Source organism: Trichechus manatus, unplaced genomic scaffold (assembly GCF_000243295.1).
Source record: "Trichechus manatus latirostris isolate Lorelei unplaced genomic scaffold, TriManLat1.0 scaffold00022, whole genome shotgun sequence".
Lineage (NCBI taxonomy): Eukaryota > Metazoa > Chordata > Mammalia > Sirenia > Trichechidae > Trichechus > Trichechus manatus.
In genome coordinates, this window is record NW_004443958.1 from 18,111,342 (window position 1) to 18,128,619 (window position 17,278).

Below are 17,278 nucleotides of genomic sequence, written 5' to 3' on the forward strand. Positions count from 1 at the left end.
ATATTTTCCTTATTAATACTGTTTAGTTTAAGCCCTTTAAATTCTTCCTTCTCCCACAAAAGAACTTGGGTTTGAATCCCTACCAATACACCTCATGCACAGCCACTACCCATCTGTTATTGGTAGATTATATGTTGCTATGATGCCGAACAGGTTTTAGAAGAGTTTCCAGGCTAAGATGTACTAGGAAGAAAAGGCCTGGCTATCTACTTCCAAAAATCAGCCAGTAAAAATCCTGTGGATCACAATGATCTACAGCAGATTCTGGGGCTGGTGCAGGACCAGGCAATGTTTTGTTCAGCTGTGCATGGGGTTGCCATGAGTTGGGGGCTGACCTGACGACAGCTAACAACGACAACCGCCTGAATAGCAGAGAAAGTTTGAAGAGAAGGAGAGAATGAAGCAGGTGCACAGAAAAAACCAAAGATGGACAGAAAGCTCCCTAGATTTTGGCGGCTCTCCATTTTCTGATTTCCGCCGTTTCGTGGGCATGGAATCAGTTCTCCCAATAAGCATTCTCTGGTGTCCCCTTGCAGCCTTACAAAAAAATTTTCTTATCTTTTTTCTCAAGTGAGCAGGAAGAGGTTACTACAGTGAAACCTGCAAAAGCCGGAATCTGTGTAAGGTGGAAACCTGTCAGGGAAGGAAAATTCAAACACTTTCCACTAAAACGAGCGATAGAAAAGTGGTTTAAGACTGCACCCTGTCAAATGCAGAAAATTTGTGACACCTGGATAAACAAGGTGGTCCCGTCCAGTTCTGGCTCCCACAGGTTTCACTGTATTACTTGCAGTAAGATCTAACTAATAACAGTATACTTGCATGGAAAAATCTAGAATATAGAGGTATGCTGTCTAATATGGAGCCACTAGCTACATATGGCTACTTATATTGAAATTTAAATTAATTAAAAGGAAAAAAAAATTTGATTCCTCAGTCAAACTAACCACATTTCATGTGCTGCTCAATAGTCATATGTGGTTCGTGGCTATTAGATAGCGCAGACGTAGAACATTTCCATCATCACAGGAAGTTCTATGGGACAGTGCAGTTGTAGAGCATTATATATTGGGGGACGATGGTGATAAGTATAAAATTTTACTTTTTATTCCTGGAATACTGACTATGAAAGAAATGAAGCATAGAGGAAGAGACGCTTGCAAGATGATCAAGGAGATACTGCTAGGTGAAATTCCTATTTAGTTTCTAAAATTTTGCTCAGGCAACAATCTACCTAGGCTGAAGTTATTTATGTAAAAAAATAATAAAAGGCAATATTGAACTGGTAGATGGAAGGAAGTTAAAGAAAGTTCTTCACTGTCAAGGAGAGATTGGGCTCTTGGTTTTGGAAGACAAAGGCCCCAGAAATCATATCATGAGAGAAGAATCTTCCCCTAAATCTATTTATTCACCAATATTATTGCCTGAAAGAATATTTGAAAAACATGATTAGTAGCATCCATTGCATGTCGATTGTCTCTGCTTTTCTTCCCAATTTGAGTTTCTCTCTTCTGGATCCAGGACACAAATGAAATGTATGTCCTATCTTTGAAGAGGTCATAGTATAGAAGGAAAAAGAAGATAAGGCATAGCAGAATGTAGAAAGAGATTAATACCATAAAGAAATGTACAAATGAAACACTCAAGGAGCTCATAGCTGGGGAGGTCAGAGAGGTGCTTTGTGGAGCAGGTGACGTTTGAGCTGAGCTTTGAAGGGTAGTTAAGGTATAAAGATGAAAAGGTTAGCCCAGGTAGGCAGAAGAGCAGAAGCAAAGGCCTGGGTGAGGGAAGGCAAGAAGAATGCATAGGAAACAGTGAATATTCCAGTATAAACTAGGAAATAATGAACATGAGATATATTAATAACAGATAAGGGTGAGTATGAAGGATGGTACATGAGCTGCCTTGAATATAAGAGATGGAAAATGGCTCAAAGGGTTTTGGAGTCTAATGGGAAGACCCAACTAGTTGGAGCAGAAAGAACAAACATATTCCGAGGTCTGCCACTTTACGTCAACCTTGATGCTGCTTTGAATGAATGAATGAGTGAATGAGTGAAAAGACTGCCTTACTACTGAACGGCATCCAGAGCTTTAATAACAATCCCCCAGATGCTGCAGGGCACCAAGGGGAACCAAACCAATCAACACAGAGCTCATTATGAAAGCTACCTTTCTCACCCACGCTATTGCCGAAACCATTAGCTTACACCAATATTGTCTAACAAAGTTATTTCAGTTAAACAGAATTGCTTTAATACAGCTAAAACATCTGCTGCTTTTAAAAATAATCTCCCCTCTGCTGCGACATATGGCATCATCAGAAATTTATTCCAGAGTCTCAGAGCTTCTGAGACACTTCGAAATGCCATGATTACCATAAGGAGGTTTAGGCAATTCTCAAAGCTGAAAAAAGAAAAACCACCAAAAACCAATCAACCAAACAACAACAAAAAACAACAACCAAAAACCAAAATATTTTAATATTTAACATAAATACGTTCCATTCTTATCATTTGGGAGGAGAGGTGGGATTACAGAAACCATAATAATTAGAATGTAACTCCCTAATGAGAGATGTTCCAAGATGTGGCATCCAGATGGAAAATTCCCCTAGCAGGTCTGTATCAGATGTGTGCTCAGCCTGTCCCAATCTCTCCGAACTGGATAAGTTCTTAATCAGGTTTTTTAATGGGGCTCAAAATGGGCAAAGGTGTCTTTGCTTTTACACAGGAAAACTATTACAACATGAACCTCATGTAAGCAGAATGAAGCCAGGAGCTAAAGTTTAAATTCAATATAACTCAGTTAAATAAATATTAATCAGAAGAGCTGATATCCCAGGCTCTGTGCTAGATAAGAAGGAGCCCTGGTGGTGCAATGGTTAAAGTGCTCATCTACTAACCGAAAGGTCATCAGTTTGAACCTGCCAGCTGTTCCACAGGAGAAAGATGTGGCAGGCTGCTACTGTAAAGACTTACAGACTTGGAAACCCTATGGGGCAGTTCTACTCTGTCCTATAGGGTCGCTATGAGTCAGAATCGACTTGATGGCAGTGGGCTTGGTTTTTTCGGTTTGGTGCTAGATCAATACCAGGGGATCAAAGGTGAGTTAGACAGAGTAAGCTGCCTTCAAGACGTCACCTTGAAGACTGAGGTGTGCCTGACCCAAGCCATGGTGTTTTCAATCTCCTCATGTGCATGAGAAAGCTGGACAATGAATAAGGAAGACTGAAGAAGAATTGACGCCTTTGAACTACGGTGTTGGCTAGGAATGTTGAATATCCCATGGACTGCCAGAAGAATGAACAAGTCTGCCTTGGAAGAAGTACAGCCAGAGTGCTGCTTAGAAGGGAGGATGTCGAGACTGTGTCTCACATACTTTGGACATGTTATCAGGAGGGATCAGTCCCTGGAGAAGCACATTATGCTTGGTAAAGTAGAGGGTCAGCCGAAAAGAGGAAGACCCCAATGAGATGGATTGACACAGTGGCTGCAACAATGGGCTCAAGCATAACAATGATTGTGAAGGACTGGGCAGTGTTTCGTTCTGTTGCACATAAGGTTGCTGTGAGTCGGAACTGACTCATGGCACCTAACAACAACAACAACAACAACGGCTGCCTTTAGTTTTTAGTGATGGTGGAGAGAGAGAAATGCAAACTAGTAAATGTCATAAGACATGACAAGTGCTATGTGTTTTATTGACTATGCAAAGGCATTCGACTGTGTGGATCATAACAAATTATGGATACCATTGTGAAGAATGGGAATTCCACAACACTTAACCATGCTCAAGAGTTACTTGCCAAGGGTTCAGAACTGTACATCCTTAATCCTCATCACAACACTCAGAAGAAGGTATTGTTACCACGCTCTTCTTACCTGCATGAAATCCAGGTATCTAGGAGGAAGCAGTTTGCCTAAGGTCCCCCAGCCAAGAAACACAGGAGGAGGATGGCAATGCAGATCTTCCAGACACTAAAGGTTTTGCTCTTCATCACTACCTTTTATTGGTTCTGAACCAGATCATGCTTTTGGGATGGAGACCAGATTGGAAGGAGAGAGGCTGGAGGCCAAGAGACTAGGCAGGCGTCTAAATGCTTAGTATGATCTGTGCCAGTTGCAACTGGGGATAAAATTGTTAAAAAACCAACAAAAAGTCCTTGTCTCCCAAAAAGAAAAGACCAATATGTGCTTCACCCTCATCTTGAAGCTAGTCATCTAAATGAAAAATTTCAACATTTGGGCCCATTCAGTAGTTTCTTCCTGACACTATGTCAGCTACTATAAGAGGGAAGTGAGATGCTGTAAGGTTGGGTGTCATCTTCAACTTTAAGCCAGGCTAAAAACCTGATTTAGAAGGCAGATTGAGCAAAGGCTTTTAACATCTTCTAGTCTTTCATTGCTGCTTGCTCTTGACCTCAGAAACCATGCATTCAACCTCAGGTTATCCAAAGAAGAAACCCATTTCCCCTCAGCCTCAAGCATCTTATCTTATCATGGATGGCACCCACCAAACAAGAGGTGGCCTGGTTCATGCACCACTTACCCTCTAGTTACTGCCTGTAACTAATTGGAAAAACAATTAGTAACCACCATTAACTATTGATGACTTAGGTCATTTCATAAGCACATATTCCATACTGGTTTTCAGGCGCCAATAATGAGGATATATAGAGAAACATGCCATTGGCCACCCTTAAGTGGCTCACAGTCTATCCTAACATGCAGGCATGCAAATGTGACTGAGATCCAATGTGACATGCTACAGTAGAGATTTGTAATAGATTTGGTTCACTTTGGGATGCACAGCACTTTGAAAAATGCCTGGTGCAGTGTTAATAATATTTTTTTTCACTGAAAGATGCAGTGATGTTCCATTGAAGAAAGTACACAACTTTGCAGGAAAGTGTCAGAGAGGACTTCCTGCCCAGAATTGTCCTTCAATGATAATATATAGCTCATCATCAGTATCTTTGCTCATTTTTTTCTTCCATCTCTTCCAATAATTAAAGTCCTACTCATTCTCCAGGCTCAATCCAGAGTAGAGACTGAGTCTTATTTGTCTCTTTATTTCCAAAACTAATAAATGGATAGATGGATGGATGGATGAATAAATGATCATAACTGCCTCAACAAACTATGTTTTCCCTTTCTTCGGGATGTTTTCACGTGTTGTTTGTCCTCTGTGAGACCCTTAATCTCTTCTACACTGAGCTACATCCTATTCATCATTCAAGTGTCAACTCAGGCATCATGTCAACTCAGGCATCAAATTTCATCACAAATGAGCCTCTAGTCTAGGGTTGATCCATACATGATTGTCATAGGCATCTGTGCAATTGTCTGTCTCCTTTCCTCCCTGGAAAACTCCGTAAGGCCAGGGACCGAATGTTAGTCACTCTTAGGTATATTCCAAATGCTCAGCAGAGCTCCCGGCATGTAGTAGGCCCTCAGTAAATAAATCAATACATAACTGAATAAATTAGATAATTTAATACTTTTTTTCTATACGATATCATGAGATAAAGCCATAAAATTTGACCATTTCTGTGAATATGGCCTCTTTGATTCAGCACTTGTAAGGGCAAAATAAAGTCCATTTATTAGTCTCCTTTGAGATAATTACCCAAGGAAAAAGTATCTGCCATCACTTAGGCCCTTAGAGTATCTTCTTCACATGGTGTAGAATTTCTCACAGTTATGTCACTACAGTTAGCTCTGATAAGAGGTAAATCAGGATGAATTCGTCAGTGACACTTGATATTTTAAAAGATATGGAGCTCAATGATGAGTTCCAATTGCTGTACACCTGAAGAAAACCACCATCTTGATTTCTCTCCATGCAAATAACCTTAAGTTGGGGTTTCAATCAAGACGAGTCAGTCCATAACGGGTTCTCAAATGAGCCCTTCTGAGCCTGAATGATGCTGGCTGACTCATAGAAGTCATTATGCACAGTGATGCTGATAGCAACTCTTCAATGAAACTCAAGGCCATTACAGTCACTATTTCTAACCATTAAAGAGACTCTGTAGGAATGGCATTATTCTCCCCATGCTACAGATGGAGAAGCTAAGACTCAAGAGAATCAAGTCACTTGCTCAGACTCACAAAGCTAGTCAGTAACTAAGCAAAGATTTCAAATTCAGGGAAGAAGTCTCATTCGAAAGCCTTCTCTTCTGGCTTTGTCTGCTTCTCTGCTGGACTGCACTGCCCACCCATCACAAGAAAGTACTCAGGGACGCTGGAAACATGAGGCAGAGATCAAATGTCCATGGAAAGTAACTTTAGCACCGACTGATGGAGAGCCAGCTATCGCAGATAATCTCCCTGGGGGAGGTGGGGTGGTCAATACATCAAAAATAGTTTATCGTCATTGTGGCTATAGGACAAGTCTACAAGTCTGCATCATACCCTGTTTCATCTCCAGAACAAAGAATCCTCCATCCAAGGATAAGGCAGTCTTTCCTTGCATTTCAACAATGAAAGCCATAAGGCTGACTTTAAGTTCGTATTGCTTTATACATTTATCTCATTTGAGGCAAACACAATGCTGAAGAGGAAGACACTGCCCCCACGTACAGATGAGGAACCGAGGACTGGGAACTTAAGTGGCTTAGGCTCCCGACTAGGAAGTAAGAGACCTGTGGTGTGAGCGATTAGTGGATTTCTTATCACATTCTAGTTGTCACTCATTTTCACCTCTGTATAATTATTATTTTCTTCCTTCCTTCCACCAACTTAAAAAAAAGATTAGAGGCAGTGGGGGAAGATCCCTCCATGTTAGATTACTAGATTGCAGGGAATCCAGGAACCCAAATTGAGACATAGGAAAAGGAGAGAAGTCTTATAGGCATGGGAAGGCAATCATTTTCAGTGTTTCCAATGGTTCACAAACACTAAATAAGACACAGCATCCCAGACAATCCACCCACAACTGCAGCTCCAGTTGTGATGGAGCACCAAGACCAGCTGAATGTATAAATCATTAATAGGGCAGGATTCTCTGAGTTGGCACAGAGCCCGTGGAAAGAGTGATGTGCCCATCTGCCAACTGCTCTGTTTTACAGAAGAACATAATATATAGTCCCGGGAGATACCCATGTTTATTGTACAAGGTACTTTCCTCTTTAAAGTTATTTTCCGAAATTATTCCATAGAGCTATCCAGGGAAAGTACAGCAAAACTGTTAGAGGTTCCATAATAGTTCTAGAGGTTAACTTGGAAGTTCCCGAATTCTGAATCCTGTGAAGTCTGCGTAGGATCTGGAAATCAGGTAGTTTCCTCTGTGCCCCTGGCAACAACATGTGGCAGTGGAGGTCGACTCTTGCCAAGTTGCACCCTACCTGTCCTCCTCATCCATTTTCATACAGATCTGGCTTCACTCACTTGAGGATTTGATCAAATGAAGGTGAGCAAAGTACTGAGTCTTTCACAGTTTTTTTTTTAAAATAATTTCTCCAACGATTACCACATAAAGCTTAATAAAGCAAGTGTGTATCCATAGACATAACTTTTTTAAAAAAAGCCTAGTATGGCAGAACTAATAAATCCTTGAACACAAAATCCTCAAGAGCATATACCCTTAGGAAGCTATATGTTGATTGCAAAGCCAATTTTTTACACATTCCTGAAATTCCTCTTTGAAAATTGCTTTAAGGGGCATCGGTGTATATAAATTTTGAATATATAAATAGCTTTATTAGGGTTAATCTTTATTTTTTGACAGCTAATTTTATTTTCAGGAACCATATTATCTGCCTATGTTTTAAATCCCCATACCATACACCGAATCAGAATGCCCAAGAAACTCTTTTATCTCAGCCTCTCCAGACTGGAACTCATCATCACTCCCACCCCACCTAACCTGCCTTTCCCACCGCATGCCCTATGCTGGGAATGACATCATGTTCCATAGAACTGATTGTGTACAATAAATCTCTTCCGAAAGTCAAGATGAGTATTAGGAAATAGACATGTGTAAAATTCTTCTGTGAGATTGTTATATTTGCATTGCTACATGATACAAATTTTTATTTGAAATAACTTACAGTCTCAAAGAAGTAAGGTCAAAGATGCAAACGCTGATGGTTGTTAGGAACCTTGGCTATGTTCATAAACGTAGATGTCAAAGTTCTCAGAAAATGACTTTGTGACTAGAATTGTTTCATTTCTTGAGGGGACCAAGTAATTGAGTGTGGAGAGTAAGACCAACCCGCGCTGACCTATAAATCTCACATAACTATTTTAAACTCTGAACCCCATGACACAAATTCTGAGAGAACACTGGCAAGTCAGGATATGTTTTTGGAGGAAAAGAGCGCCATGAGGTAATTCAGAGACTGGCTAGGCAATAACCGGGTCACATGGCCTCTCCACACAGTACCTGTCTCTGGTTTTCTGTTTCCAGGCGCAGCCTGGCCTCCACACACCTCCGCGTCTCCAGGAAGGCTTGGCGCTGGGCTCGGTCTGACAGGTAACTGATGAAGATCCCAGCTGTGTTCATGCACATGAATAACACTGCCTGGGCCACCACCTACAACAGAATCGCAAACAGAGCCTGGTTAGGTGGTTAAAACAAGAGCTGTTTGGGAGGCAAAGAGAAAAAAAAAATTTTTTTCAATGATAAATCTTAATGTAGTAATCCAAATGTCTAGTAGCATTTTAATAGAACCATACCTTTGATTCAGATCTTGGTTCACATGTCACTACCTCAGAGAGGCCTCCCTTGACGAGTCTACCTACTCAATTTAAAGCTTCTCCCCTGGACTGGACATCTGAGGTGAGAAAGGGGGAATGGTCAGCTTCTTCATTCTTCCTCACTCTACCTAATTTCCCCTATAAGAAATGCTAAAGGAGGTTCTTCAGGCTAAAGAAATACAATACCAGATGGAAATCTGGATTTTCAGAAGGAATGGAGAGCAGAAGAAATGTTAAATATCTGGTTAAGTATGAAAAAGACTATGTATTCTTCTTATTTTCTTTAAAATGCATGTGACACTTTATATAACACACCAAAAATAATAACATCATCTTGTAGGCTTTATAATGTAGATAAAATATATGAGTATGGATTGCACCTCAACATAAAGAAAACAAAAATCCTCAAAACTGGACCAATAAGCAACATAATGATAAATGGAGAAAAGATTGAAGGTGTCAAGGATTTCATTTTACTTGGATCCAGTATCAACACCCATGGAAGCAACAGTCAAGAAATCAAAAGCCACATCGCACTGGGCAAATCTACTGTAAAAGACTTCTTTCAAATGTTGAAAATCAAAGATGTCACTTTGAGGACTAAGGTGTGCCTGACCCAAGCCATGGAGTTTTCAATCGCCTCATATGCATGTGAAAACTGAACAATGAATAAGGAAGACCAGAGAAGAATTGATGTCTTTATACTTGTGGTGTTGGTGAAAAATACTGAATATACCATGGACTGCCAAAAGAACGAACAGGTCTGTCTTGGAAGAAGTACAACCAGAATGCTCCTTAGAAGCAAGGATGGCAAGACTATGTCTCACATGCTTTGGACATGTTATCAGGAGGTAATCAGTCCCTGGAGAAGGACATCATGCTTGATAAAGTAGAGGGTCAATGAAAAAGAAGAAGACCCTCAATGAGATGGATTGACACAGTGGCTGCAACAATGGGCTCAAGCATAACAATGATTGTGAGGATGGTGTAGGACTGGGCAGTGTTTTGTTCTGTTGCACACAGGGTCACTATGAGTTGGAACCGACTTGATGGCACCTAACAACAACGTAGCAAAAAGGGCCCATGGAAGCAGCAGTTAAACAGTTAAGTCCTTTGATTTCTTGCAGTCAAAAAATCAAACTATGCATTGCATTGGGCAAATCTGCTGTATAAGACCTCTTTAAAGTGTTAAAAAACAAAGATGTCACTTTGAGCTCTAAGGTGTGCCTGACCCAAGCCATGATTTTTTTTAATCACCTCATATGCATGTGAAATCTGGACAATGAATAAGGAAGACAGAAGAAGAATTGATGCCTTTGAATTAAGGTGTTGGTAAAGAATGTTGGATATACCATGGACTGCCAGAAGAACGAACTAATCTGTCTTGGAAGAAGTACAGACAGAATACTCCTTAGGAGTGAGAATGGGGGTGCTTCATCTCACATACTTTGGACATATTAACAGCAGGGACCACTTCTTGGAGAAGGACATCATGCTTGGTAAAGTAGAGGATCAGTGAAAAAGAGGAAGACCCTCGACAAGATGGACTGACACAGTGGCTACAACAATGGGGTCAAACAGAGCAATGATTGTGAGGATGGTGCAGGACTGGGCAGTGTTTCATTCCGTTGTACATAGGGTCACTATGAGTTGGAACCTAACTACGACATAGCAAAAAGGAAGGGGTGATGGCGTAGTAAATGGGCCTATATAATTTCAAGGTTTTTACGTTATGTGAAGGGATAAAATATTAATTCTAAGCAGAGCGAGAATAGTTAAGGATGTAATTGTAATCCTAAAAGCAATCATTAAAAAATGCAACTAAAAAAACAACAGAATAACGTATCCGTACAAAGGCTTGTATACGAGTGCTCATAGCAGTACTATTCACGATAGCCTAAAAGTGGACACAATCCAAGTATCTATCAAGTGGTGAATGGATTAAAAATGTGGTAAATCCACACGATAGCCTAAAAGTGGACACAATCCAAATATCTATCAAGTGGTGAATGGATTAAAAATGTGGTAAATCCACACAATGGAAAACTACTTAGCAATAAGAAGGAAAACAAAAGTACTGATACCTGCTACAATAAAGATGACCTAAAAAAATATTATGCTAAGGAAATAAGCCAGACATAAAAGACCAAAGGACCATCAGATGATATATTATATGATTCCACTTATAAAAAAAGCCCAGAAGAGAGACAGAAAAGAAAGTAGGTGAGAGGTAGCCTGAGGATAGAGGTCGAACCAAGGATTGATTGCAAATAAGCCCAAAGGCTGCTTTGAGGTGATGAAAGTGTTTTAAAATTTGATTGAGATGATGGGTACTCAATGTTTTAAACTTATTGAATGTGGTAGCCATTCACCTTAGGGATTTAGCAAAAAAATAACAAAATAAATCTAAAGTATATAGAAGAAAATAATAATAATAAAAGGAGCAGAAATTAAGGAAATAAAAAACAATTTCAATATGCAATATGATCGATAAAGTCAAGTTTGTTCTCTGAAAACACTAATAAAAAGAAACACATCTAAGAAGATTAATTTTAAAACGAGAGAAAAGGTACAAATAAACCATATTAATGAAAAATAGGGTATAGTTCAAAATGTTCCAGAAAATAATAGATAATAAAAGTATGTTATGCAGTTTAATGTTATAAAAGTTTTAGACAGAATTGATATATTTCTAAAAACAATGTTTTTACCAAAACTAACTCAAGAAGAAAAGAGAAACATTAACTAAATGAAAGCAGTAATTAAAAATCTTTGTACAAGAAAAGCAACGGGCCCAGATGGCTTAATCTCAGCATTCTACAAATAATTGTGGAAGAAGTAATTTGAATCTTTCACATGCTCTTTCAGAGAACAGAAAAATAAAGAACACTTCCTGACTCAGTTTCTAAGGCTAGCATAACCTTAATACCAAAGCCAATATAGTTGGTGTAATAAAGATAAATAATAAGCAAATCTCACTCATGAACATGGAAGGAAAAATCCTACATGGAATATTGGAAGACCAAATAAATCAAGGCATAGAAAAGATAATACAACTTGACTACATTGAATTCATTCCAAAAGGTAGTTTTAGCATTATCAAATAACAATTGTAACCCACCACATTTACAGCTTTTAAAACACATATAGTCATCCAAATATATGGAGAAAAAACACTGATGAAATTAATATTAAATATCCGTTAATTAAAAAATACCCTCATGATGTTCAACTTGCTCTTGAATGTCAAGTAGCTAAAGCAAAAGGAAGAAGTGAAGAAGTAAAAGCTGAACAGAAAATTTCAAAAGGCGGCTCGAGAAGACAAAGTAATGTATTATAATGACATGTGCAAAGAACTGGAGTTAGAAAGCCAAGAGGGAAGAAGACGCTCAACATTTCTCAAGCTGAAACAACTGAAGAAAAAATTCAAGCCTCAAGTTGCAATATTGAAGGATTTTATGGGGAAAATACTGAATGACGCAGGAAGAATTAAAAGATGATGCAAGGAATACACAAAGTCATTGTACCAAAAAGAACAGGTCGATGTTCGGTCACTTCAGGAGGCAGCACATGATGAAGAACTGATGGTACTGAAGGAAGAAGTCCAAGCTGCACTGAAGACATTGGTGAAAAACAAAGCTCTAGGAATTGACTGAATACCAATTGAGATGTTTCTACAAACGGTTGCAGCATTGGAAGCACTCAAATCATCTGAAGTTTGGAGGACAGCTACCTGGCCAACCAACTGGAAGAGATCCATATTTATGCATATTCCAAAGAAAGGTGATCCAACCGAATGTGGAAATTATCAAACAATATCATTAATATCACACACAAGTAAAATTTTGCTGAAGATCATTCAAAAGTGAATGCAGCAGTACATTGACAGTGAACTTCCAGAAATTCAAGCCAGATTCAGAAGAGGATGTGGAACCAGGGATATCATTGCTGATGTCAGATGGATCCTGGCTGAGAGCAGAGAATACCAGAAACATGTTTACCTGTGTTTTATTGACTGTACAAAGGCATTTGACTGTGTGGATCATAACAAATTATGGATAACATTGTGAAGACTTGAAATTCCAGAACACTTAATTGTGCTTATGAGGAACCTGTACATAGATCAAGGGGCAGTCATTGGAACAGAACAAGGACATACTGCGTGGTTTAAAGTCAGGAAAAGGAAAAGCATGCCTCAGGGTTGTATCCTTTCACCACCATATTTATTTAATCTGTATGCTGAGCAAACAATCTGAGAAGCTGGACGATATCAAGAAGAACGGGGCATCAGGATTGGAGGAAGACTCATTAAAAACCTGTGATATGCAGATGACACAACCTTGCTTGCTGAAAGTGAAGAGGACTTGAAGTACTTACTGATGAAGATCAAAGGCCACAGCCTTCGTTATAGATCACACCTCAACATAAAGAAAACAAAAGTCCTCACAACTGGACCAATAAACATCATCATGATAAACAGAGAAAAGATTGAAGTTGTCAAGGATTTCATTTTACTTGGATCCACAATCAACACCCATGGAAGCTGTGGTCAAGAAATCAAACGATGCATTGCATTGGACTGCAAAGGACTCCTTTAAAGTGTTAAAAAGCAAAGATGTCACTTTAAGGATTAGGGTGCTTCTGACCCAAGCCATGGTGTTTTCAACGGCCTCATATGCATGGGAAAGCTGGACAATAAATAAGGAAGACAGAAGAAGAATTGATGCCTTTGAGTTATGTGTTGGTGAAGAATATTGAATATACCATGGACTGCCAAAAGAATGAACAAGTCTGTCTTTGAGGAAGTACAACCAGAACGCTCCTTTGAAGCAAGGATGGTGAGACGTCATCTCACATACTTTGTTCTTTTAATTTTTTTTTATTGTACTTTAGATGAAGGTTTACAGAACAAATAGTTTCTCATTAAACAGTCAGTACACATATTGTTTTATGACATTGGTTAACAGCCCCACGACATGTCAACACTCTCCCGTCTCGACCTTGGAGGACCTTTTTTTTGGTGAAAATATACATAGCCGAAGTTACACCATTTCAAAAATTTCTACATGTGCAATTCAGTGACATCGATTATGTTCTTCGTGTTGTGCTGCTATTCTCACTATCCTTATCCAAATTATTCCATCACCATTATCTTCAACTCACTGCCCCTAGGCTTCCCATCAAACCTTTTGAATTGCTGTTGTCAATTTGATCTCACATAGATAATTCTTTTTTTTTTGTACCTTAGATGAAGGTTTGCAGAACAAATAGTTTCTCATTGAACAGTTAGTACACATATTGCCCTATGACAATGGTTAACAACCCCATGACCTGTCAACACTGTCCCTTCTCATCCTTGGGTTTCCTATCACCAGCTTTCCTGTCCCCTCCTGCCTTCTAGTCCTTGTCCCTGGACTTCGGTGCCTCATTAGTCCCGGCTGAATGGTGAACTTTGGGAGTGACTTCACCACTGAGGTAAAAGGGTGTCCGAGGGGCATACTCTTGGGGTTTCTCTGGTCTGTCAGGCCAGTAAATCTGGTCTTTTTTTTTTGTGAGTTAGAATTTTGTTCTACATCCTTTTCTTTCTCTGTCCAGGACCCTCTATTGTGATCCCAGTCAGAGCAGTCAGTGGTGGCAGCCGGGCACCATCTCACTGTACTGGACTCAGTCTGGTGGAGGCCTTGGTAGCTGTGGTTCGTTAGTCCTTTGGACTAATCTTTTCCTTGTATCCTGTTCTCTTCATTCTCCCTTGCTCCCGAAGGGGTGAGACCAGTGGAGTATCTTAGATGGCTGCTCACAGACTTTTAAGACCCCAGACGCTGCTCACCAAGGTAGAATGTAGAACATTGTCTTTACAAACTGTGTTATGCCGATTGAGCTAGATGTTCGTCTCACATACTTTGGACATGTTATCAGGAGGGACCAGTCAATGGAGAAGGACATCATGCTTGGTAAAGTAGAGGGTCAGCAAAAAAGAAGAAGACCCTCAATGAGATGGAGTGACACAGTGGCTGCAACAATGGGCTCAAACAGCAATGATTGTGAGGATGGCGCAGGACAGGGCAGTGTTTTGTTCTGTTGTACATAGGGTCGTTATGAGTCGGAACCAACTTGACGGCACGTAACAACAGCAACCATTAAAAAATATATCCTAGCAAACAGATTAGAAGTAAACTTTCTTAATCACTATATAGGTAGGGTACCTATAGAAAATAAAAAACAAAAATCAAAACACCTAAAGCAAACGTTGTACTCAACGGTAGAAGCTTGAAAATATTAGCTTAAAGATCAGAATGCCAGTTATCACCACAATAGATTCAACATCATTCTTGATCGTAAAAGGATAATTGGTCAAGTATTGGGAAAAACATTGGTAGATATTCACCTCACACCACGTGTTAAATAAATGCTAGTGGTTTAAAGTTAAATGTGGAAAATGAGAGTATCAAAAAGGGAGAAGAAAATTAAAGAGAACATTGCTCCAAATTTTCTAAGCAGAAAAGTTTGGCAGTTTGAATCTACCAGCAGCTCAGTGGGAGAAAGATATGACAGTCTGTTTCTGTAAGATTATAGCCTTGGAAACCCTATGGGGGCAGTTCTACTCTGTCCCATAGAGCTGCTATGAGTCAGAATTGACTTGACAGCAATGGGAATATTTTTTATTAATGAAAACAAGCTCATACATTGCTGATATGGACTTAATCTACTGAAATATTCTTGGAAAGCAAACTGGCTACATGTTAAAAATTTTCACCCATTTATTTTGACCCAGTGATCCAACTTCTAGAAGTTTAACTTAAAGAAATAATTAGATTCAGGAGCGGAGATTTCTGTTATGGTATGTTCTTTGCAGTTTTACTTATGAAAGCAAAAGTAAGTGGAAACTGAATATTTCTAGCAGTACGGGGAATGGGTGAATGAATTGTGGTGTGCATATACAAGGGAATAAAAAATTAATGACATGAGCAACTCTGTATGAAATGTTAAGTAAAATGTAATATTTAAAATTTATTTACACATAAATTCAATGTGATTCTAACGTTTAAAACGAAAAGATGCATGCATACGCACACACACCCATAATGCGAATTGTTGTAGCTAGTTGCATTGAGTCAGCTCTGACTCATGATGACCCCCTATACAACAGAAGGAAATGTTGCCCACTTCTGAGCCATCTTCACAATCATTGGTGTGCTGGAGTCTATTGTTGCAGCCACTGTGTATGTTGAGTGTCTTCCAACCCAGGGTGCTCATCTTTCAGCACTGTATCAAACAATACTCTGTTGTGCTCCGTAAGGTTTTCATTGGCTAATTTTCAGAAGTAGGTGAATCACCAGGTCTTTCTTCCTAGTCTGTCTTAATCTGGAAGCTCTGCTAAAACCTGTCTACCATGGTTGACCCTGATGGTTATTTGAAATACCAGTGGCACAGCATCTGTATATAGCAACATGCAAGTGGTAGATAATGGTAATGTTCTTGTGTGCTGTCTAGTCAATTCTGACTTGTAACAACCCTATAGGACAGAGTAGTACTGCCCCATAGGGTTTCCTAGGCTGTAATCTTTACAGGAGCAGATTGCCAGGTCTTTTCTCCTTTAGAGCTGCTGGTGGGTTCGAACAGCTAATCTTTTAGTGACATCTTGCTTTCTTCATGTATGATGTCCTTGATGTCATTCCACAATTCGTCTAGTCTTTGGTCATTAGTGTTCAATGCGTCAAATCTATTCTTGAGATATCTCTAAATTCCGGTGGGATATACCCAAGGTTGTACTTTGGCTCTCCTGGACTTGTTCTAATTTTCTTCAGTTTCAACTTGAAATTGCATATAGCAATTGATGGTCTGTTCTGGAGTCGGCCCCTGGCCTTGTTCTGACTGATGATATTGAGCTTTTCCACTGTCTCCTTCCACAGATGTAGTCAATTTGATTCCTGTGTATTCCATGTGGTGAGATCCACGTGTATATAGTTACCATTAGTGGTGTTGAAAAAAGTATTTGCAGTGAAGAAGTTGTTGGTCTTGCAAAATTCTATCATGTGATCTCTGGCATTGTTTCTATCACCAAGACCATGTTTTCCAACTACTGATCCTTCTCCTTTGTTTCCAACTTTCCCATTGCGATCACCAGTAATTATCAATGCATCCTGATCATATGTTTGATCAACATCAGACTGCAGAAGTTGGTAAAAATCTTCAATTTCTTCATCTTTGGCCTTAGTGCTTGGCTCATAAATTAGAATAATAGTCTATTAACTGGTCTTCCTTGTAGATGTATGGATATTATCCTATCACTGACAGCACTGTACTTCAGGATAGATCTTGAAATGTTCTTTTTAACGATGAATGCAATGCCATTCCTCTTATTTCTGAATATGGTATAATATTTTTCTATTTCTGAATAAATGACACATTATGAACTTTCTTCCTCCAGGTTAAGAAATATCCCAGATCTTAAAAGCCTGTGAGCAGCCATCTAAGATGCTCCACTGGTCTCATCCCTTTGGGAGCAAGGGAGAATGAAGAGAACAGGATACAAGGAAAAGATTAGTCCGAAGGACTAATGGACCACAGCTACCA

General features: G+C 39.4%; 1 protein-coding gene across 2 annotated transcripts in view; it reads right to left on the reverse strand.

Moving 5' to 3' along the window:
- Positions 1 to 17,278, reverse strand: part of ADCY8 (adenylate cyclase 8) — a 217,410-nt gene that overhangs the window by 162,462 nt on the left and 37,670 nt on the right. For both annotated transcript variants that reach the window (XM_004373008.1, XM_012554538.1), the window contains exon 2: positions 8,391 to 8,540. In XM_004373008.1, coding sequence (XP_004373065.1) covers positions 8,391 to 8,540 — 150 coding nt within the window. The remainder of the gene's footprint in view (positions 1 to 8,390; positions 8,541 to 17,278) is intronic.